This window comes from Zonotrichia albicollis, chromosome 22 (genome assembly GCF_047830755.1).
Source record: "Zonotrichia albicollis isolate bZonAlb1 chromosome 22, bZonAlb1.hap1, whole genome shotgun sequence".
NCBI lineage: Eukaryota > Metazoa > Chordata > Aves > Passeriformes > Passerellidae > Zonotrichia > Zonotrichia albicollis.
In genome coordinates, this window is record NC_133840.1 from 8059356 (window position 1) to 8082588 (window position 23233).

A 23233-nucleotide genomic window follows, 5' to 3' on the forward strand; every position below is an offset into this window, starting at 1 on the left:
AAAGAAATAGGATTGTAATGTCCAGAGCAGCTGATTGACTGGCACAGACATAGGGACCTAATTCTTCTCTGTTCAAAGGCTTTGTGCCTCTTGATTTATATTAACTTGGGGTGTTGTGTGCTGGTGAATTGAGAGAGGAGACCCCACATCAAGGGGCCAGAGGCTGCTATTATTGCTAGCAAACATTTGGTTTTGCTGTTTTGCATCAGGCCTCGTGGAGTGATTGCTATTGTCAGCTCCCATCTGAGTGCTGTCCTCAATTAAATCCACACAGCAAGCCTGGATTAGCGATCCTGCTGGAAATGTGTCATTGGTGAAGTTTGGTGAGCTCTCTGTACAACTCCCTGAAAGGTGGCTGTGCTCTTTCTCCAGACAACAGCTGTCAGAACCAGAGGTCACAGTCTTAAGCTGTGCCAGGGGAAATATAAGTTGGATATTAGGAAGAAGTTTTTCACAGAAAGAGTACTAAAATATTGGAATGGCTGCCTGGGGAGGTGGTGGAGTCCCCATCCCTGGGTGTGTTTAACAAAGCCTGGATGTGGCACTGAGTGCCAGGGTTTAGCTGAGGTGTTAGGGCTGTGTTGGACGTGATGATTTTGAAGGTCTCTTCCAACCTGGGGATTCTGTGATTTATGTTAATGTCTCTGTATACACAGTGTCCTCAGTTCCTTGGGGAATTAGGATGAGGTGCCAGTGAGGTGTTTGAGGATCAAATGCCTCTGTTGCAGTGTCAGCAGATCAGCACTCCATCAGCAGCCAGAGCTGCAGGATCTGGGTCTGCACAGGCAGTCACCTGGTCAGGGAGTTAACAGGTATCTGAAAGAAAACAAGATTGTTTTCAGGGGCTGAACAGGAAAAACTGCAGCTGAGGATTGCTGTTTTGCTGGTCCAGGGCTGAGGTGCAGCTGAGGAGTGGAACTGCAGCAGGCATGGGGGCAGCTCTGCTGAGGGATCATTAGAGCCTGAGTGTGTCCCCTCATCACTGCTGGGGTTTGGCTGAAGTGCCCTGAGTGAGGATTATGTCCCTCCATCCAAATCCAGCCACTCATGGACACAGATGCTGTCCTGAGACCCTGCATGTTTGTTCTCATCCTCATGTGCCAAAGTGTTCTGGCTTGGTTATGGACCAACCACTTAGCTGTTTGCATAGAGCTTGTGTTCAGCTCATGTGCCTTTCATGAGCAGCTCTGCCTGCCATCCTGCACTCTGAAATACCTTTTGTACTGGGGTTTTAATGAATGTTTTTGAACCCTTTCTGGTTCCCCTCCTGAAGGGAAGAACCCCCTTTGGTGGGGTTCCTCTCCCAAGCAGTGATTCAGAGCATTCCAAGCAGTATAAAAGGACATTGAATCAATCTTAGTTTTACCAGCTTTACAGGAAACATATAGAGATAACTGTGAGTCTGATTTTAATTGTCTTAATGATTAGATACTCTTAGAAGGATTTGTTGTAGTTAATCCTTGATATTCAGCTCATTCATTGTGGGTGAGGCATGAGCACACAGCAAAGACATATGGAGGTCAGACACCCTCCTGCTCTCTCTGTCTGTAGCTCTTCACAGAACAGCAGGGAGAGAAAATCTGCTTCTCACAGATGTTCAGCTTATGGAGGTTGGAATATAATGAACTGAATCCTGTTCAGCTGGGCTGGGGTGTCTGCAGTGGCATCACTGTGGTTGTGCTTATGCCCATCAGAGTGGGGATGCAGCTTTGGGGTGGGATCAGCTCCTGTATGTGCTGCCTCCAAAAACTGCACTAATCCAGCTAGAGCAGATTAATCATTAAAGCCCTGAGCCAATATTCATTGAAATTAAAGGAAAGATTCCCTTTGGCATAGATGGATTTGGGATGAGAGTCTGCTGAATTAAAGTGGCATCAGGCTGTTGGTACATAAAATTTCCCAGAGGCTGGAATTAACCAGCACACACTGACCCTGCATGTGAGCATCCTCCTTGCAAGCAGTCTGGTAGGTGACTTGATCTCCACAGAAGCCTTAAAACATTTAGAATACAAATATTATTCTCTATTTATTTTAAGTTCAGTAGGATATTTACTTTTTAATGAAAATGCTAGTAAGTAAATTAATATCTTGTTCTCATAAAAGAGAGAAACTGGTTTTTATGCAGGAGTGAGAACTGTAGGAAAACACTGTTTTTTCACAACACTCATTCTAAAATAATAAGAGTTGTCAAAACTGAGCTGTGACTTCAGCAGCTCTATTCAAAATACAGTTGTTGGTCTCTGTGCTACAAAATGTGTTTGGCAGTGCTGTTTTCCAGCACAGTAAATGTGTGTCCTGTGTGCTACATCTGCACTGTGGATGCAGCAGAGCACTTCGCTCCATGCATGTGTCTGCAGAATTCTTTGTGAGAAAGGAAATGTTTGTGAATGGGGGCTTTAAAATGATCTCAGGGGAAGGCAGTGATGGACTTAGCCATGAGTTCCTCTTAAAAGCTGCACCTGCACCAGGGTTCAGGAGTTAATTTGTGTGGGGTAGTGCAGTTGTAGGGCAGCGGGAGTTAACTCTGCTGCAGGACCGCTCCCAGCCTGCTTGAGGAATTCCTGCCAAGCAGGAGCTGTAGGTCACTCTCACTTTCTGCAATTATAAGCTCCTATGCACACATGAAACCTTTCTGACTGCCTCAGCACCTCCTGTAAAGCTTGAAGGCTGTGACAAATTATTACAAGTATTACCCATGTTTTACACCAAAGACAGCTTAAAGAAGTAGGTCTTGTCCATGTCATCCTGTAAGGCAGAGGTGAAAGTGGAAGTTATCTTGGCCAGCAGGTTTTTCTGGCCTTTTGTCCTGGCACAGGAGCAGCAGCTTCCCTCTCTGAAGCCACTTCCTTTCCACTGCCTGAAGTGTTGTTTTTGTAAACATCGTTGCCTTTGGGATTTGGCTGAGGGTATGTAGTCACTGAGCTATAGGGTAACTCTCTGTCCTGCACATGCTTGTCTTATTTCACACTTAAATCTGCCCAGTTCTTTAGGATTCATGTCCCTGAAGACCTCAAGAGCCCTTTGTATTGCTGTATAATTTCACAGAAATACTTCCTACAGAATATTTTATTTGGATGTATTTGCTCAGAAAAAAAATATTGCCAGAAATCAGAAGGATTTGATGGAAATTTGAACAGAAGAATTTCAGGTGAAGATGGTACAATGAGAAAATTCTGAACTCTCAAAAGCGCTTGGGGGTATCATCCTCAGTGACTGACTCTGTCCTGGCTGGGTGTTCAGAAGATAAAAGCCTAAAACTGATGATCTGATAAAGTGATGGAGAAGTGGCATGAGAGAGAGTCATAATCCACATGGGAGTCTTTCATACCAGTAATATGTACTGGGAATGGAGCAGAGTGTGTGCTCAGGGTGCCCAGTGGGGCCTGTGCTCAGTCTTCACTGCAGCCCAACTCATCACCTCCCAAGCTTTATCTGTGATCTCTCACTTCACATCATCAATTTCCCCAAGACCACTCCTGGAGTGGTGTTTGATGTCATTTCTGGTGGCCACTGAGGCTTGGACCTGTTGGGTTTGAGAACACTTGCTGTGTTTGTATCATAGCTCATGTATTTTAGGATCAGATCTGGGTCATGGTCATGTTTACTTTCAAATAAAAAGACAAACAAAAAAGACATCCACTCCAAACAGGTGACTTGGCTTTTCTGCCAATAATGCCTGTTTATGTACAGCTCATTGCCTTTTGAGCTGGATACTTAGCTGTTAAAGCCAGGTATTTGGAATGAAGTAGATGACTCAGTGTTAATCTGCTCTCAAATATCCTTTTTATTAGATTAGGCAAAGCCAAGCCAGCCCAGCACACCCTGCACTGTGTGGAGCTGTGTACAATCAGCCCTTTGTATGCTGGGCAGCCTGCTCTGTGCTTGGATGTATGGCTGCAGGAATAAAGGCTGAAGGAGTGATGAATCAAAGCTGTGTTCAGCACACTGCAGCCCCAGGATTGTGCCCAAGTTTGCTTGGCAGTGGTCATTTTTACCTCTGTTGCAGTTCCTCTGGGATCCTGGGGTGCTGCAGGAATCTCCCTCTTTCAGGGGGATGACTCAAAGAGATGGTGTAATTGTACTGATGTCATATTTCTACTGAGGAGGGGGAAAACTACACACAGGAGAGAAAGAATGTGCTTGTCTGTCTGCTGGTGCCATCCCAGGGGCTCAAACTCTGCTGTTTCTCAATATAGCTGGTCACACTGAAAACCAGCATAGAGATAGGGAGCTAAAAAAGCATCCTCCTTCACTCTTATATGTCAGGTGTTAAGCTTTTCTACTTCTCCCCTCAAGAGTAGCTGCAGACAGGGCATGAGGAAATGTGGCTGCAGGCTGGCAGCTCTTGTAAAGAGCTGTGAAGATTATCCCAACTCCTGCCAGAGGGAAGAAGAGCAAAGTAAAATCAGAAAGTCAGAGAAAAGCTTGTGGCTGTACCAAAGAAATATTTCTGAGATTCAGCAGGTAGAAATGAGAAGTGGTTTTCTGTCAAGAGAAGGGGAGTGAGGAGGATCTTAGTGCTGTGCTGTATTTCTACATGTCTGGCCCTTATCAGGGGAGATTCCCTGGAGCCAGCAGAGCACTCCCTGCCTGAGGTGCTGCAAAAATGTACCAAATAAAGGATGCTTTGAGCCTGAGCTGGGGACTGTGGGCCTATGCAGTGTTCACAGTGCAGTGGGAGCACAGGTGTGAGTGGCACAGGGAAAATCCTGCTCTGCTCTGGAGCTAATCTGACCTGGCTGGGGTAGCCAGGTCACTGAGCACTCTGAGCATATTCCAGAGGTTAAAATGCTTGTTCCATGGCTGGAGTGAATCCGTGAGCACTCTGAGGGTATACCAGAGGTTATAATGCTTGTTCCATGGCTAGAGTGAGTCCTGTGCCCACAGGCAGTGTGTGCCAAAGCTGGAGTCAAACTAGACTCTCTCCTGGCATTTAGCTTTCCTTTCCCATGGATTGTTAGAGGTACAGTGAATCTGCTCGTGCTTGGCTGCTCAGGTTATGCCCTGTGAGTGAATACCCTGAGTTAGGCACACACAGCAACTTCTCCTGCATCTTGTTCCCAGTACAGGGATCCCCTAAACTGGCTCCAGTCTGATCAGAAAGTAATAACTGGCTTCCAGCCAAAGCCAGGCTCTTTTCTTGGTGCCTTCTCCCTTTGATTGGGACTGAGCTAATGCTGCCATTCCTGAATGACTGAAGCAGTGTCATTCTGTGTGCACCTGCTTGAGCAATGCCCTACTTGGCTGCTCCTCTCAGTTGGTGCTGCAGGAATGGTCCCAGGGTCCATCCAAGTGGGTTTTGTGTGGGAATGATGCCTGAGAAAAATTCCAATACTTAAAAAGGCTGTGAAATTTCAAACCCCTGCTGCTCAATTAGTTCTTCTGGTGGGGGGAAAGCACTATGCTTTACTTGGCTGCTCTTAACAGTGTTTGGTGCTCAAGAAAAATTTCTCCAGTTCAGAACAGTCCCAAGACTGCTGCTCTCTCTCTGTGCTAGTGCCAGTGTTCTGCCTGGGAAATCGTTTATAAATGTCCTATTAAAGACCTGTGTCTGCCTCCTTTTCTTTCTTTCTGTCATTGGATCAGCTCAGTGAGAGCAGCTGTCCTCACTTCCATCACAGCAGCCCCAAACCACACTTGTGCCTTGCAGATTCCCACAGCCAAAGAACAGCAGACAGCTGTGCACGTGTGTGTGCTGGGCTTTGTGGGCATGGGGGTTCAGGCTGAGCTCCTCCTCGAGCTTCTCCATGCTTCTTTGGAAAGAAAAGCCTCCAAGAAATCAGCTTTGTGCAGTTTTGTGTAAAGAAGTGAACACAGGGTGAGACTGCAGCACTGCAGCCGAGGGTGAGCGTGAGCTGGGCATTCCCTGGAAGGAGTCCCTGTGCAGGGCAGGAGCCTTTCCTGTGAGTATCCCCTCCCCACTTGGTGTTTTTGTTCTCATAGATTACACTGGGCTGCTTTCTAATGCTCCTTTCCATCCCTACATCTTTCATTGCTTGCAGTGGTCAGTGGGAGGTAACCCAGTTTGGCTGTGGGACAAAACTTAGTGAGTCTTTAGAGCTAAGGGCTTGCTGGAATAGAAAAATGTATTTTCTTGTCAGAATAAGTTATGGTGAATAAAGTGAGTAATGCTTCTATGTGGAATATTCTCTAGTTGAAGTGATTTTATTGTTTAAGGAAGAATGGAGAATATTATTTTGTAATACACCCTGGGTTACTTTAACATACTAACCGGTGTTCATTATATTCTAGTTTTGCCTATTAAATTCTAGTTTTGTATGTTATTTCTAGAGATGAGGGGTGGCACATGCTGAGGAAGAAGATATGGGTGCTCCAGTCTTTGTTAAACTCGCAAAGCTGGTAAAGTTGTGGGATTTTTGTTTTCACTGTTTCTGGTGAAAGCAGGGTGCTTATCCAGAAGTGTGATATACAGACCCTGTTTTAAGGCAGAAAAATGTTAACTAGAGTATTGAAAAGTGACTGTTGAAAGAATATGGTTTTAAAAATAATAATTATGTAAAAATTAAGACTGCAATGTTGAGATTAATAGATGCAGCCATATGCTGCAAGGTAATTATCCCTCAGTGAAAGAAACCTGGTGCATTTTCTACCAGTCACTGGCCTGCCTTGTACTGCCAAAACCAATCTGCTTTGTGTATTTTGTTGAATACCGCTGTTTACTTGAGAAAAAAAAAACAACTTTAAATCCTCACACATAAATATATAGCTTTGCTGTTTTTTTCTTTTCAGAATTACAGTGGATTTGATTAGCATAGCTGGTAACCCCCCAGCTCCTCCATCTCTAGCAGGCACCAGGAATGTGCCTCTCACCAGTGGCAGGGTGGGTTTTGTACCAGTCAGCATCCTGAATGAGACTTTATAAGAAAGCCTTTGTTAGGGGTGTCTGAGTGAGACTCACTGCCCTCCCAGCTGCCTCTTGGGAGGCAAATATTTGTCTCAATGGGCATCTCCTTCCATTCAGAGACATCTTTGCAGTGCTCCTTACTGGGTTTTGCTGCTCATTCATAATTCTCATTCTTACTGTCTTCCTCCTCACTGCAGTTTTATTTCTGGATGTGCCTCCTCCCTTCAGAGGAGCTGAACACAGGGATGCTGAAGTTGTATCAGATTTTAATATCCACACCATTGGGGTTATTCCTGAGAGCAGCAGGGCAGTAGATTTCCAGGGTGCCAGATGCAGAGCTTGCCTCTGTGCCAGATCTTGGCCCCAACTTTTCAGCTTTCAACTTGCAGAGCTTTCAGCTCTTGTTTCCAGTCAGCCATAAATCTCTGGGGCTCCTTCCTCCCACAGTGTGCTGCCAGGCAGTTGGCTATTGTCTGCACAGTGTTGCTTTTTCTCACAGGTACCTCTTCCCTCTCTGTTTCTGCCTCATCCTGCAGTGTGAAAGGGCTGTGATAAATCCTGCAGAAAACAGCTGCTTCCTTGCTGTGCTCCATAATTTGAATTTCCATGTGGCAGTGGGCTGGCTTTCACCTGACTGCCAACAGCATCGTGTTTATGTAATCCAGGTTGCTTTGAGAAGTTCAAATCCCCATGTGGTAACCTAGAAATTCCATGAGCAAGGGCTCACCATCAGTGAGAGCTGTGGAGGCAGCAGGCACCAGCCCTTCTCCCACAGGAGTCTGTGCCTGTGTGGCTGCTTCTGCCAAGGGAAGAATCCCTGAGCCCTGCACAGGAGGTGCAGCAGTTGTGCATCCTCCTCTCTTGGCCTGCAGACAAGCTGCTGTAGGTGGTGGGGAGCAGAGCTCTGCACTGTTCTCCTGTGAGGGGAAGCTCTGATGAGCTCTGTTCTCCCTCAGTGAAGTTCTGCAGGGTTGTGCTTGCAGATGAAATGCAGAGCCAGGGCAGCTCACAGTAACTGCAGTGTAAAGGATGAGTAAAACCCACTGCACCAGGAGCTGAGAGCTTTGTGGCTGTAGGGACAAGACCACGCTGTTCTCCAGCCCACAGTGGAGGGTGCTGGGCTGTTGGATGGGATATTATCCTCCAGCCCACAGTGGAGGGTGGTTGTGGTGGTTCCAGTTGTGGTTTTTCTGGGTCTGGATTGAAGGCACTTGAGACAGTAGTTCATGTCTGGACTCAGGTGTTCATTATTTCTTATCAGTCTCACTACTGTGAGTTGGGCAGCTTTTCATTAGAAGGCACAAAATGGCCAACAATCTCTTGTTCCAAGGTCTTTAAAGACTAAAGTATCCAATTAAGAACTGACACCTGTATTATTTTCCCTTTTAACCCAATAACTGATCCCCAAAAGCCCACAATGTGGACTTTTCTGCCCAATTACAAAATGCCGCCCAAACCCATGGAGAAGAAGGAAGAAGGAGCATGAAGAAGAAACCCAGGATGACACCCTGTGCCCTCCATCTTGCTTCCATGCACACCATACTAAAAATCCCAAAACCTCAATTTCTCAGCACTTGATACACCTACACTGCTCTCTGTAATCTATTTCACACTTTTGTGGATTCTATTTTATTTTGAAGTCTGGGAAATTTTTTCCATGAATGAGCATTAAAGTCAGTGCTCCCCTGGGGGTCAGGGCACCCCAGAGCCAACAGGAAAATATCCCGTGTGTGCCCTGGGTTTGCACAGATGGTGGGCTGTTGGATGGGGTATTCTCATCCACCACAGATCTTTGGTGCCCTGAGCAGGGACAGTGTCTGAGTGTCATCCCCACCTCTTCATCTGAGCACTGAACCAAGCAGTGAGCCAGGCTGCTCCAGTGCTCCAAGGCTCTGCATGATCCCTGTGGCAGTAGAACCAGACCTTATTCCTTTGAGCTGGCAGCCCTGTGGCCAGCAGTAGGGTTTTCCAAATGACAAAATCTTGGCTTCAAATGGGCATTACAGTCCCCTGGTCTCAGGACTGTCCTGAAGCCCTGCCCGGGCTGGGAGGAGCAGAGCTGGTACCAAAAGGTTTTTTTTTACCAGTCTGGTTGCAAGGCTGCACTTTGAGATGCTGACAGACTGCACAACTTGCTGCCCCATCACAGGTCAGTGGCTTCTACAGCAGGGGACAGTGACAGGAGGGTGAAGTGCCTTCAGTCTCGTGCCAGTGGCAGCTCTGCCAGGCGGGGGCACTTTTGATTGCTGGGTGGTGGATGAGAAGTTTATTGATTTACCATGGAGAGGAAACACAGCTGGGATTGGGTGGGCAGCTCTGTGCTGCATGTCTTGTGATGTTTGAAGGTAAAAACCTCTGAAAATTAAAATACAAAAGAAAAAAAGACCTCTTTTAGGAGCACTGTAAAGCTCTTCTGTGAACATAATGTTTGTGCTTATTTCTCCCTCCTTCCTGACATGAGACACTACTCTGGAATCTCTCTTCTTTCTTTTCCTTGGTTGTGGTTTTAGTTTTTTGTTGTTGTTGTTTTGTTGGGTTTTTTTTTGTTTGGTTGCGGGTTTTTTTTTGAGTGTGTGGTTTTGTGGAGTTTTTTGGTTGAGTTTTTGGGTTTTTTTTGTTGTAGTGTTTTCTTCCTGCTTTCTTTTAAATCTAGTGTGCCTCCATTTCATCAATTAACTGCTTGTCTCCTGATTCCCATGGCAACACAACAGGCTGTTGCATTTCTGAGCCCTTTGGCCGTTGTGGTGCCTGGCATGTGTCTTGGGAGCAGCCAGACCACAAAAGGGTTCTGCAGGGAGTAGGAAATCCATGGGCAGCACTCCCTGGGCACTGCCTCTCACACTGAACTGCTCTTCCCTTCCTCTCCCTCCTCCCCTTTACATACAAGTTTCCTTTCCCCTTTGTTTCAGTTGCCTGGTGTGAAGAAATGAGCAACTGGAGTGCTGTGGGAGGTCGAAGGATGTGCAGGGAGTGAGGGGATGGATGGGTTCAGTGGATGTGACTGAAACACAGCACGAGGCTGAGATGTCAGGGATCCTGCAGGGAAAGCTGTTCCTGCTGCTGCTCCTGTGCTCTCTTCCTCCCACTTCAGTTTCCACAGCTTTCCTGAGGGTGGGTTTCTTGCTTCTGTATTAGACAAAGCTTCTGTTCACTCCTTCCTACAGCAGTTTCTAAGTGCTGGAAGAATCCATGCCCTTTTTGCAGAAGCCCTTGTGCTTCAAGGGATTTTGGACACATGGCTTTCATTGACACGGTAACAAGAGCCCTGAGAACAGGCTGAGACTTCAGTTAAACTTTTAACCTCTCCAGCTCTTGGCTGGTGGGAATTTGGCTCCTAAAGTACTGGTGCCCTGTCAGGGTCCTTAAAACTGGTGGGATGCAGGAAGAGCTCTAAGCACCAGGTTTGCCACAGTGGTGGCTGATGTGTAGGCTTTGTGAAAGGGAAAGCAGAGATTTGGATAAGGTGTGCATGCAGTGTGACTGATTTACAAGTTGTTGCTCAGCCGTGGAAGCTGTGACCTACAGGAAGCGCCAAAAGAATGAGCCAGCTAATGAACACAATGGGGCTGTAAAGCTGGAAAGCCTGAGTGGAGGAGATCCTGCTCACAGCCTGTTGTGTCTTGGAGCCTGGTCCCAGTGAGAGGAGGAGGGCAGCTGCTGCTGGGGAGGTCCTGGCTAGCAGGTGAGGTCTGTTCTGGACAGAGCAGCACGGGGAAATCCTCTTGGATGGAGCAGGAAGAGCATTCCCCATCTCTGGCTTCTAGGTGAGCTGCTGAGTTAGAGCCCAGTAGTGACCTTCAGAGAGTTCCTGTGACTTCTTGGTTGGCATCAGCAGGAACTGCCAGGGCTGGAGTAGAAAGAACCCAGTTTGTTCTGTTGGGTGGGTTTCTCTTGTGCAGCTCTTCTCAATTTCATACCTGAGATCTGTACCCTTGGTTTGCTGCTTCTCAGAACTTTTTTCTTCGCGAATTTTTTGGAACTTGTTGGCATTTCTCTGGGGAGTCTGCCTAGAACAAGAAGACTTTTCTTCTTCAAAACAGCAAATCCATGTTTGGATTTGCTATTTTGAAGACCAATAGACCAACTCTTCAGGTGCCTGTAAGGCCGGAAATCTCAGGACTCTTTCATGGCAATCCTCTTGGGTGGCTTTCCCTTCAGCTGTAAGAGGTGCCTGGAGAGTGGCAGTGCCAATGTCAGCTCTCTGGGAGCAGTGCCACCAGCTGCTCTCACATTTGGGCTATCCTGAGGTACTCATGGGATTGAAGTCAAGTTACTCATTGCTCCATTTGCCTTCTGAAAGGCTGGTGACCAGATACCTACCTGGGAGGATCAGAGCTTAGTCTGCTTGGACTGCTTGGGATGCTGTTTGGCCATCTAGCTAGTGGGTTAATAAAAGCCAAGAGAAAAGAGTTCAGATTGATCAAGGTTACTCTAAAAACCTGCTGCACCAAAGCCCATTAGCTGCTCTGTGGTTATTATTTCATATATGGGTAATGAAATCCATGTAAAACACAAGTTTCTACACTTGTGGCCATAATAAACAAGGTGAACCTTCAGGCAGTTCCTTATTTACATCCTGTGCTTTTGAATAATTCACCTCATGCTCAAGAATAATGATGTTTCTGCCTGCACTGCTCAGGAGCCTGGGATGAGATTGTTTCCTTGAGATGTAATTACAGTAGTTTCAGACAGGCACCTAAAATGAACAACAATGTGTAAAGTTCCACTAAAATTTTGGCTTTTGGGGGAGGACAGTGTTGCACCAGGAATCCAATGAACTGTTCTTTATATTTTTTTTGCTGGTCCAAGTCAGTTTTGAAGGTGTTTGCTCTTGCAGTGAAATACAGTGAGTCTAAATGCAATTTTAAATCCTGCTGCATTGTTTGTTCAGCCTTGGGCAGCCTTCCTGCCTTTCTTTGCTTGAGCTTTGCTGCTGAAGGGTTTGCTTATCCCAGCCACATTGCGGAGGTGCTTGTGAGAGTCAAATGACCTGTATCTTGACCATTAACTAACACCTGAAATAGAGAGCTGTGCTGAAACTCAGGCTCACTAAGTCAGGAAAAACAGTTTTGATCTCTTCTCAGTAGAGTAGCAGAGCCCCCAGATTTTATGTGTTTGTAGTTCCCTGTACAGGAGGTTGAGTTTGGCTGTCCTTGGCATGGTGGGTATGTGTGCACAGACATGTCAGTGACACAATCTTTGTGTGTTAGGGTGCTCTGCCAAGCACAAAACCGAGGTGTAAGTTGCGTTTCTAATTTAATTTATTCTTGTACCCATCACAGACCTTGCTGGTGATAAACCCCTGTAGCCAGCTTTGGTTATTTAACTTAGAGCTTCTTAAAATGTAACTTGCTAAGCTGACTGCTTTACTGTCTTGTGCTATTAAGCATTGAAATCACAAGAGTGGCCTTATTTTCTGCCTATGATTGTTTTCATAGTTCAGATGGATGGAGCCCTGTTTCCTTCACACTTCTTTTTATTAAAGTCTTTTGTAAAGATCAAAAGCTCTAAGCATCCTTATAGTCTTTGGGTTTAATTTTTTAAGGTGAAACTGGTTCCTGGATATAATGCTGCCCATCTGATGGAGCCCATCTTGGTGTACTGTCCTACAAAACTAGAGTGACACAAGCTTAAATGCCAGAAATTTGCCCAAAAGGCCCCAAAACTTCTTGATGAACACATGAGGTTGAGGAAACTTCCAAGGCAGGGTCCAGAAGCCAGGAGAAGGCTCTCCCTGGGAGCTCTGCTGGGAGCTCCATGGCCTCTGTTGCCACCAACATTTTCATCTGGGAACAGTATTCACACAGTTGGGGACAGTGTTTACTGTCCTTCCTGTGCCCATCACGGGATTTTCCTGAACATTCCCCGTGTGTTATGTCCCTTTTGGCTGATCTTCTCAAGAGCTGTTCCAGCCCCAGCCCACTGAGCCCAGTGAGCTGGTTGGAGATACTTCTGTTTGTGAGAGGAGTTTGTACAATCACCCCTTATTTGCTGCTCTCTTCTTGTTCAGATAAGATTCAGACTAGGCAGAGGTGATGCTTCCAGGGGCCTCAAACTGATGGCCATAGAAATTTGTCAAGTGTTGACTCTGGAGTCCAATAAGAACCCAAGTGTCAAAATTGATCCCTCACAACACACATGATTTAGCAGAAACTAAGTTCTTCATGCTATTGCCCTGGTGCTCCTTTCTTTCCTCTTTCCTAGACCTCTAGCAAACCTTTCAAGTATCTTGCTTTGAGAGCTTTTTCATTCTTTCTAGGAGCTGAGCCTGATGTGTCAGGCCCATTACTTGTGGAAGAGCTGTGGAAGTGTTGTGGACTGAGCCACAGTGATGGCTGAGGCTGAACAAGTTTCACAGTTCATTACACATCAGCGCTCAAGTTTGGTTTGTCTCTGCAGCTGCTCAGGGTGTCCTCTGCCAGCCTTCTCTGGTAGCAAATAAAAATTTTCTCCTGGCTGTGCTTTAGAGTTTTCTGGTTGGTGGCACCCAGAAACTTCAGCTGAAAGTTGGGCTGAAGAGTCCAGGGAGGTTTCACTGAGCACAGGATATGTGGGACCAAGCCTCCTGCAAACACCCCCTACGCCAGCTGTGTGGGAGAACCACACTTGGCACCTCAGGGCTGTTGGGAGCTGAGGATGGCTGAAGGTCCATGGTATGTGACTTGCTGGATCTCATTTTGCAAGCTTATTTCCTCAGTTTCTGTTGTGGTTTCTTCTAGGGCTTTACTCAACCTCCCCCTTTAACACTCAGAGAGTTTTAATGAAGTTCTCATGTCTGTGTCATTTTTTGCCCGGGCCCAGGCTGAAAGCCTAAAGTTTGTGATAGGAGGGTTTGACAATGGGGTCAGCAGGAGTTGGGTCACTGCTGTCTCATTTGCTTGGGTTGATTCTGTTCCCATTCAGGCACCTGCCACATGTTTAAGGATCCCCTTTTGTATCATGGAGAGTTTGGCTGATCAAGATTCTGCTGGGGAGTGTGAACAGAACACTGAATACCAGCATCACCTGCACTTTTCCTTCCCCAGGCAGCAGAGAATTGCTGGAAGGCTGGTGCTGGAAAAAGGGCACTCTTTATTGCCAGTTTATTGAGTTCCATGCACATTGTGTGACCCTGCAGGGCTGTGCATGACCGTTTGTAGATGCTTCCTGTTTAGAGAGATGCTGTTTATATTGAACACACCCCAGGTGTCTGCTTACTGTTGCAGTTGCTCCAGCAAAGGGCACAGCAGGAGCTGGGAAAAATGGGGAATTTGTGGAGGCCACTGTGTGGTCCCACAGGAGTTGTTAGTGGGACACACAATGGGATTCCCATAGTGCCAAGTACTGTAACATCAGTGCCTCACACTTTTTTTTTTTCTTAATATATATATTTTGATTTATTTTTTTGGATAAAAGGATGACTTTGGCTTCTTCCTGCAAAGCAGCAGTTCATTGGGCTCCCTTTGGTCCTTAAGCACTTACCATCACTCCTGTGCTTTTGGGCTTATCCACACCCTGGGGCTGTGAGGGGACTGAGGTACTGTAAAGGGGATGAAAACATGGAGTAATTTCTTTGTGTTCTGAGTGAGACCTGCAGAAACTGAGCAGCAGATGGAATATCTGTGCAGATTTACACTGAAGAAGGTGTGTAAGTAATGGCATCACTCAGGCTTAATCCTCACAGGGCGTACACCTACAATCTAAGTTGTTGTAACAGATGTTTTCTTTCTGTAAATGCCTTTTCCTGGTGTTTTGGCTTCCTTCTAGGACTTCTAGGATTTCTCCTTATACCTCTTTTCCCTTGATCCACAGGCTCACCTTTACACAAGCAGGGCACCACATCCACCGCCAGCACCGAGAAGTCGGCTTCGAAGGTTGCCGAGGTGGGCGATGATTTCCTGGGAGACTTCGTGGTGGGCGAACGCGTCTGGGTGAACGGAGTGAAGCCAGGGGTGATCCAGTACCTCGGGGAAACGCAGTTTGCTCCGGGCCAGTGGGCAGGGGTTGTTCTGGATGACCCTGTGGGTAAGAATGACGGCTCCGTGGGAGGAGTGCGCTACTTCGAGTGCCAGCCGCTGCAGGGCATCTTCACGCGACCGTCCAAGCTGACGCGGCAGCCGGTGGCCGAGGGCAGCGACGCGCCCTCCGTGGACTCCCTGACGGCTCAGAACTTGTCCCTGCACTCGGGGACGGCCACGCCACCTCTGTCCACGCGCGTGATCCCGCTGAGGGAGAGCGTCCTCAACAGCGCCATGAAAACGGGCAACGAGTCTGGGTCCAACCTGTCGGACAGCGGCTCGGTGAAAAAGGGGGAGAAGGATCTGCGCCTCGGGGATCGTGTGCTGGTGAGTTGGCTGGGGGGTATCGGTGGGGAAACACAGGGCACCAGCTCACATCCCAGGCAGCACACCAAGAACTCAGTTTTACAACTCACTTTAAAAGTTTTTTGACCAATTGTGGAAACCCAGGGCACTGGGGATGTTTCCCTGTCTGCTCTAGGGTGCTCTGACCTCCAGGGGAGCACTGACTTTTGTGGTGGTGTTCACAAGGGTCCCAGGAAGAGGGAAGAGATGAGGATCTAATTCCATGTTTCAGAAGGCTGATTTATTATTTTATGATATATATATTATATTAAAACTATACTAAAAGAATAGAAGAAAAGATTTCATCAGAAGGCTTGAACAGAATAGAAAGGAATGATAACAAAATCTTGTGACTGACCAGAGAGTCTGAGCCAGCTGACTGTGATTGGCCATTAATTAGAAACAAACACATGAGACCAATCACAGATCCTCCTGTTGTATTCCACAGCAGCACATAATCAATGTTTACATTTTGTTCCTGAGGCCTCTCAGCTTCTCAGGAGAAAAAATCCTAACTAAAAGATTTTTCATAAAATGTGTTGGTGACAGACTTTGACCCTCATTCATGAAGAAAGTTCCCTAAATTCCAGAATGTACTAGAATACACTAGGGTGTGAGGTAGATTGTAGAGAGTAATGTAGGTGTATGACTTAGGTGGGAAATTTAGGTTGGGTGTTGTACAGCAGCCACACATGGGGGAAAGTGAACCTGAGGATCTGCTCTCTTTTGATTAGTTTTTTTGCTCTCTTTTTCTCCTTTACCTCGTGGGGAGAGTGTTCAGGTGAGAACTTATGATTTTACAAGCAGCAGCCATAGAAGGCACACTGCAAAATATAAAATCTATGATAAACCTGGCTCTGTTCTTTCTGAACCAGGCAAGCAATGGAATAATGTTCTCCAGACTTGTTTTACCCCTTTTTTCTCCTGTCCATAAGTTCTCTGAGACAGGACCTGTTCCCTGAACACTCTGCTCACCTCAGTGGGGCCCACCCAGAGTGAATTCCAGAGTGAATTTTGGCATAGCCACAGGATACAACCTGGGAGCATCTCTCCCCCTGGGCTTCTGTTGAGTTGTATTTTGGGAATGGTTTGGGTTTTTAATTTTTTTTTTAATGAGGGTGCATCCTTAAAAGCCTGCCCTCCCTGCCTGCTAATGTATCCCCCTCAGATGTTACTAGATAAAGTTGTTACTAGATAAAGTGCTGTGACTTGTTAGTGCAATAAATAGCTCCAGAAGAGTGAGCCTGAAATAAGCTTAATCTCTCCCTGGTTCTAGCAGGAATGCTCAGCATACAGAAATATGAGGAATTGTTTGCACACAGTCATAGAGATCCAGGAAAAGAACAGATAATAACAGGAAGAAATAATTTGCTATTATGGTTCATTCACATCTGCTTGGCTTGGCAGCTTTTATTTTACTTATGGGAGGAGTCAGTTAATCATGTTGAGTATTGGAATACATAAACAATAATTCTGAATTAACCTGAGTTGCCTCAAATTCCTTGAGCCAATCTTTGCTCATTCTCTGTGGATGGGTACAGTTTTAGTTGTCTTTATTACTCCTAGTGTTTCCTTTTCTGAAAGAGTGTATTTTTATCTGAGAGTGGCTTTTAGATGTATGGGATCCACCAAAGGCTTTTCAAATGAGGGAGGACACGTTTTCAGTGAGTGCTTGTGATGGAGCACAGGGTTGCAGGGGACCCTTCCAGGTCAGCCAGATGGACACCTGGCTCTCTGCACTCAGGCTATTTCCTGATGGTGCCTTTCTTCAACTTCATTAAAGTCCATTATTGCTTGAAGACATTTTTGCTTTTCAGTTACTTTGTTCCAAGACCCTCTGTGACTCTCCAGCAGTGACTTTCAGCTTTCCATTAGCAGCTTTCCATTAGAAGAGTTAGATAATATTTGCCTTTGGCACTCAGACTTTTTCCCAGAGATGTAAAAATTGCATTAAAGAGATGAAAAATCCACCCTAATGTTATAGAACTCATCTCTTGAAGTCTGGCAAATAAATGTGGGACAATTAACCTTTGCTTTAGTGACAGCTGAGCTTCCTGAAGTGGGATAATTGCTGAAGTTCTGTTAATGTGAGGCTGGCTTATTGCCTTTCTGCAGGGAAAGAAGGGCTGGAAACAGAGCAGTGGAGCATTTTCTGCCTGGGAGGAATTTCTGCTTGGTTTTTTGCCTAAGAAAATGTATTTTGCATTCTTTGTGGAGAGGCCTTCTTAGCAGCTGAAATCATTCCCCTTTAGATGTCATTACTCTGAAGAAGTGGGGCAAGTAGGTGGTTTTATTATATGTCAGCCTAAATAAAAAATAATTTCGACTAAAAAGATTCCTCTTTGAATAGGTATTCTGCCCTTCAGCATTGCTTGTACTTCCTGACTGGAATTGTGCAGTTCAGCATTGAAATGGAGTGAAAAATAAGGCTGTTTAAGGGCCAGGGTATATCCCAGTGGCTGGCTCAGCTGCTGAGGGGTATTGCCCAGATACCTTCTGGATGGATGCCAGGTTTGTGATTTTGCTGGAACTTGCAGGGCTTCAAAGCCAGTGCAAATGCTGGGACAGCAGCATTTCCAGGGAGAGTCAGTGAGGCAGCACTTGAGCTGAGCCTGGGCAGGGCTGTGTGGAGCCTGGGCTGCTGGAATGGGTCCTGGCCTTCCCCTGAGCGTGTGCTTTTAATCATCTTGTCTGTCTGCTGCAAGCTGCTTCTGCCTGCAGCGTGTTGAAGCTCCTGGCAAATGATGGGAAGCACTCATGAATAAACAAATCAAGTTCTTTCTTCAGTGTTCACCCCCCACCTGTCCCTGCCACAGCCCTGCTCAGCCAGCCTGGGGCTGCAGAAAGCATTGAACCTCCTGAGTGAGAAATTGAACCTCCTGAGTGAGAAATAATTTCCTGAGAAGCTCCCTGGGCAGGAGAATTGCAACCTAAGCCCTTCTCCTTGGGCAGAGACAGCTCACTGCTCTGCTGCTAAAATCCCTGAGCTGTTTCAGTGCCTGAGACTGAATCCTTGCTGCTGGAAAGGCATGCAAGGTGGCATGAACTGTGAAAAATAGCAATCACTTGGTTTTAAAATTTTAAAAGTTTAATAGTAATAAAATGGTTATAAAAATAGTAATATACTTAGAGTAATAAAAATTTGCATAATTAGGATTAGGACAATATGAGACAATAAAAACAAAAAGTTAGGGACAGTCCAGGTACCTCTTTCTGGGCAAAATAGCCCAAAAAAGGACCCACGTTAACAGAGGATTAACCCTTAAAATCAGCAGCATGTTGCATATTCATACATCTCATACATGATGCATAAATTCCATTCAAACACAGGATTCTGTCTGGTCAGTGTCAGCTTCTTCCTCTGAATCCTGACAGCATCTTCAGGGCTGAGCAAGGTGGGAAGAACTCGATAAGGGAGCAATAAATTCTTTTTCTCTGAAAGATTCAGGTGTCCTGTGGCTGCTACCTCGGTGCAAGTCTTCTGTTAAAAAAAGTATCTTACATAGCATAGTTTCTATTTTAACATTATGTTATAACCTAAAACTATATTTAACACACTACTTAAGAAAATGAATACAACATAACTTTCTAACATAGCACATAAAATATTCATTTTAATATTTGCCAAAAGCCAATCATAAAATACACATTTTTCACATGAAGGAAGGATTCCTGCTTTTTATTCTCCTGGTTAAGCTCTCCCAGCTTGTGAAGTCCTAGAGGTGCAGCAATGCTCCTTTCTCAGCCAATCACCAGGCATATTCCCTTATTGCTAACCAGGCAGAAAAGGAGGAATGATCCCATTCTGTATTTCTATCAAGGCAGGATTCTCAGTGTTCCAGTGCCTCCTTAGAGCTCCATCATTGCTGTGTCATGGCTAGGGAGTGCAGCAGAATGGCAGTGTGGGATGATGGATCCCTGTCCCTGTGGAAGTTTGACAGGCAATGGGAAGGGCAGTGTTCCAGCTGTTTGCAGGATTCAGGAGATAAGAAAACATCTGGGACTCCTGGTCAGAGCTCTTTGCTCACTGTATGGGATTGTTGCTGGAAAGGGGCTTTTTACAGGAGTGTAGTGTCAGGATAAGGGGGAATGGCTTCAGAGAGAGTAGGGTGAGCTTTGATATTAGGAAATATTCTTCCTGGTGAGGGTGGTGAGACCCTGGCACAGGCTGTCCAGGGAAGTTGTGGCTGCCCCATCCCTGGAAATATTCACAGCAAGGTTGGATGGGGCTTGGAGCAACCTGGGAGAGTGGAAGGTGTCCCTGCCATGGCAGGGGTGGAACAAGATGAACTTTAAGGTCCCTTCCAACCTAAACCATCCTGTTTCTATGCAGTGAAACAAAGAGGGAAATAAATAGCCCAAAGCAAGTGCCTTGCCCTGCTGCCACATTAACCCTTAGAGGCTCTTTGTGCACACCCTCCTAACCATTCATTTGGGCTGAGCCGCTGCCTGGCCCTTGTCTGCTTGTGCAGTATCTGTAGTTAAATGGGAGCTGTGAGTGGAGTGTGGTGGAGCAAACTGTGTTAATAACAGGGGCAGACTTGGCATTGGAGCCAGCCCCGGGAGGAGATGCTGTAATTCCAGGCTTTCCTCTTACACCACCTCCCTGGGATATTATTTTCTTCCTGGTGCCTGACAGATAAATGCACAGAAATGTCTTGCATCAGCAGTGCTGTCAGACTCATTGCTGTGCAATGCTGACTTGTGCTGTGGGGATGGGTAGGCACAAAGATCAGTGGTTGGATGAAAAGAAACTATAAAAATTCCTGTAGCATCACATAGAGAGGGCTGGCCTGTAATTCCTGGCTGTCTGTTTCTCCCCTTACCTTAAAAGCCAGTTCTGGCATTCTCAGATGACATGGTATTTATTCAATCAGATAAAGCTGCTGATGACCAGGTTGCACATGCACAAGTTGTATTTACAGATAAACCTGACCACAAGCCAGTTTTCCACCTTTCACCAGCTGCTGAATGCTGGCCCTGGCTGTAGCTGGGACACAGCCCCAGTATGTGATGGCCACTTTTACCCCCTTGCATTATTTCAGGTGGTCTGTAGTAGCTGTGCCTTTGCCAAAAGCACCCTCTGTAAACCAAATATTATTGTAGAGTGATTTTCAATGCTAGAAGAGCTAAACTGTGTGTGATGGGAAATCACAGCTCCTGCCTCTCTCAGCTTGGGTGGAAATAGGATCCTTTAGTGGGTGGATGAGTATGGGGAGGAGGAAATAAACCCAGCCATTCATCCCCAAGGAAAGGATGATTGCTCCAGTTTAGAGGCTGGGTAGAGCCTGCAGGCTCAGCTCTAACCAGAGCAAGCCACACTCTTGCAGTAAAGGTGATTACCAAGTTCTTGTTGGCATCACCCAGGAGCAGAGTGCAATAAGCTGATGTGCTGCACACAGAAAGTACCTGCAGGTCCTCAGAGTGTGAAGCAAGTGTCCTGTGTGTGCTCTTTTCCCCACCCCTTCCTTGTTCTTCCCAGAGGAGAGCAGAGGAGTCTCAGGGCTCTGCTGAGCCTGTCCCCAGCACAGGACACAGGAGCTCTGCAGAGGTTTGTCCCTGTGCTGGGCACTGTGTTCCCACCTCACCCTCTGCTCAGCAGCCCTGTCTTGTGGAAACGCTTTGAAAATCAATTTCAATGGGTAAATTAGGATGTTAAACAGAAAGGACAGTGTTATCTCTGGATTTCTGCATGGGGATATGATCAAGCAGGTGCCTCAGCCATTGCTGACCCCTGAATGTGTGTGTGACATGGCTGGGGACAGTCCCTGATGGCCTGAAAGGCACAGAGAATTTTATTTTTCTCTTCTTCCTGAGCAGTATTGCAATCAGAGCAATGCCCACAGGCCATAAGGTGAGGGCAGCTCCTGAGAGGTGCTTGCTTAGAGCAGGAAAGTGCTGTGGGATGAGCAGAGAGCAGACACAGGCTGGAGGGGTGTCACTCTTACCAGCCACACTGAGGTCTGTCCTGCTGCTCATCTGGTAAATAGTTTAAATGATAATTTAGCTCTGTTGAAGGCAGTGTCAGGAAGGATTAGCATCATTGTCTTTTCAGCCCTGGGATGCTGATCTGCATCCCATTTTGTCATTTGGATGGGATAAGCACAGTAAAATGTGATGTCAGTGATACCACAATTAGCAGGGAAGGTGTGTGGATATCCTTCCTGCTCTGACTCACCAGTACACACAAGACCTGCTGAATATCCTCTGAATATCCTTGGCTTCATTTTGTTATGAAGGTCAAGCCCTAGACTGTCCCTTGAAGCTACTGGGGATGTTTCACTGGGGAAGGGATGAACTAACTCAAGCTGTGTGCTGCAGCCTCCCAGGACTTGAGGTTGGACCCAGACTTCAGAGCTGTGCTGTTTAGTACAGCTAAAAGGTGCAGTTATTTTTAGTCTAGGAAAATTCTTTTTTTCCTTTACATAAGCAATTTTTTTGGGATTTAGAACTGGTAAATCTAACATTGCTACTCTAAAATACATGAACCCAGAGTTTTCTGGCTCTGTTTTCTGTAGGAAAATAATACTGTGTTGATACCTTTTAATGTTCATTTTAATATTAAGAAAATGAATAACTGCAAGTCATTCAGGATGAAGCTGCAAATTTAATTTTAAATTTATTTTTAAGCTGTCTTCCTTGAATTTAGGCGTTAGCAGAGATGGGCTAGAAAGGTTTAGATCATATGCTGATTTACTCCAAGTATGAACCTTTAGAACCACCCTCCTCCTTTTCTATCTTCCTTTTCTCAGCCCAAGTGTCCAAGTGGGAGTGTTTAGAGCAGAGGCAGTTGCTGCTCAGTGCCACACACTCTCAAGCAATGATCAAAACACAGCTCCCTGACTTGCCCTCCTCGAGTCTCCTCAGTAAGCTGCAAACTTTAAGAACTTTAAGTGTAAATTCAGGAGAAAAAGGTGTTATTTATTCTTATTTCTGCATGGTGGGGGAAGAAAGCTGTGCTGGAGGATGCCTGGCAGCGAGCTGAGCCCCACTCCCATGCAGTTTGTCAGCACTGTTGCTGTAGGAAGTGAAGATAAAAGTGGAACACCTCTATTTTGAGCGGTTTCTACATCCTGGGAGCAAGCTGAGGAGCAGGGAATGCTTTCCTGGCTCAGCTGTGCTCTTGCTGTCATGTCCCAGAACTGTTGGAAAACCTGTCAGTGCAGGTCATGGTTCTTCATGCAAGGCAGGTATGAGCTGTGCCTGCAGGGCTTAAACTCCTTTGTGGCCTCCCAAGCAACTTGGGGCAATTAGCTGACACCTTGAAATATATTTTAATTATATTTACTCTAATATCTTCTACGCAGGCAGTCCCAAAATCACTTTGCAGTTATTGGAAAGACAACTTAAGTGCTGGGAGAACTTGGTGTGAGAACTATTCAATATTGTTTCCATTTTTTGTAATTTCCAGAAAGAGCTCTTTTTAGCTGTTTTAGGCTTGGTTGTTGTTGTTTTTCCCAAAACAACTACAAAAGCAATGACATTTTATGTTTGGTAAAATATAAGATGTTATTGCTTTTATAACAATTAGATAGAACTCAGTGTGAGAATTATCTGCTGGTTTCATTAGATCTGAAAAAGAAAATACAGATGGCTGTCTCCCTCTTAAATACCTGTCCCAGCTTCAGTCCCCTTGTGTCAGTGGAAGTGTGGCAGCAGCTCTCTGGCCAACACAACTTTCCCAGGCATTGTGCTGGAAAAAGGCTGTGAAAAGATCAGAGAAAAGAATGAGAAACAATTCTTAACTTGCTGCACCTGTTGTTGTGAACACATGGAATGTGTTATAGAGATTTATTTACCAAAAGGTGGTTTCTTACTTATAGTGTTTTAATTAAAGGACCAGTCAAGCCCAGTTGTATCATAACTGTCTATAAAAAACAATGGGTTTCTTAATAAAAACAGAGATTGATCAGCCTTCTGTGAATTATAGAGTCTATAATAATTATTACCTGGCCAGGGCCCTGTTACTACACAGTGCTGCCATCTCTAATCCTCTTCTCTAAACCTCTTCTCTCTGAGCATTCTC

The 23233-nt window shown here is 45.8% G+C and overlaps 1 protein-coding gene across 4 annotated transcripts in view; it reads left to right on the forward strand.

The window, feature by feature from the left end:
• Window positions 1-23233, forward strand: part of CLIP2 (CAP-Gly domain containing linker protein 2) — a 96617-nt gene that overhangs the window by 38375 nt on the left and 35009 nt on the right. For 3 of the 4 annotated variants that reach the window (XM_005494192.4, XM_074557238.1, XM_074557239.1), the window contains exon 3: window positions 14657-15189. In XM_005494192.4, the coding sequence (XP_005494249.1) occupies window positions 14657-15189 (533 nt within the window). Of the gene's footprint in view, window positions 1-8882; window positions 9015-14656; window positions 15190-23233 lie in introns of those variants that run through there. The other variant, XM_026797554.2, reaches the window with a different exon arrangement.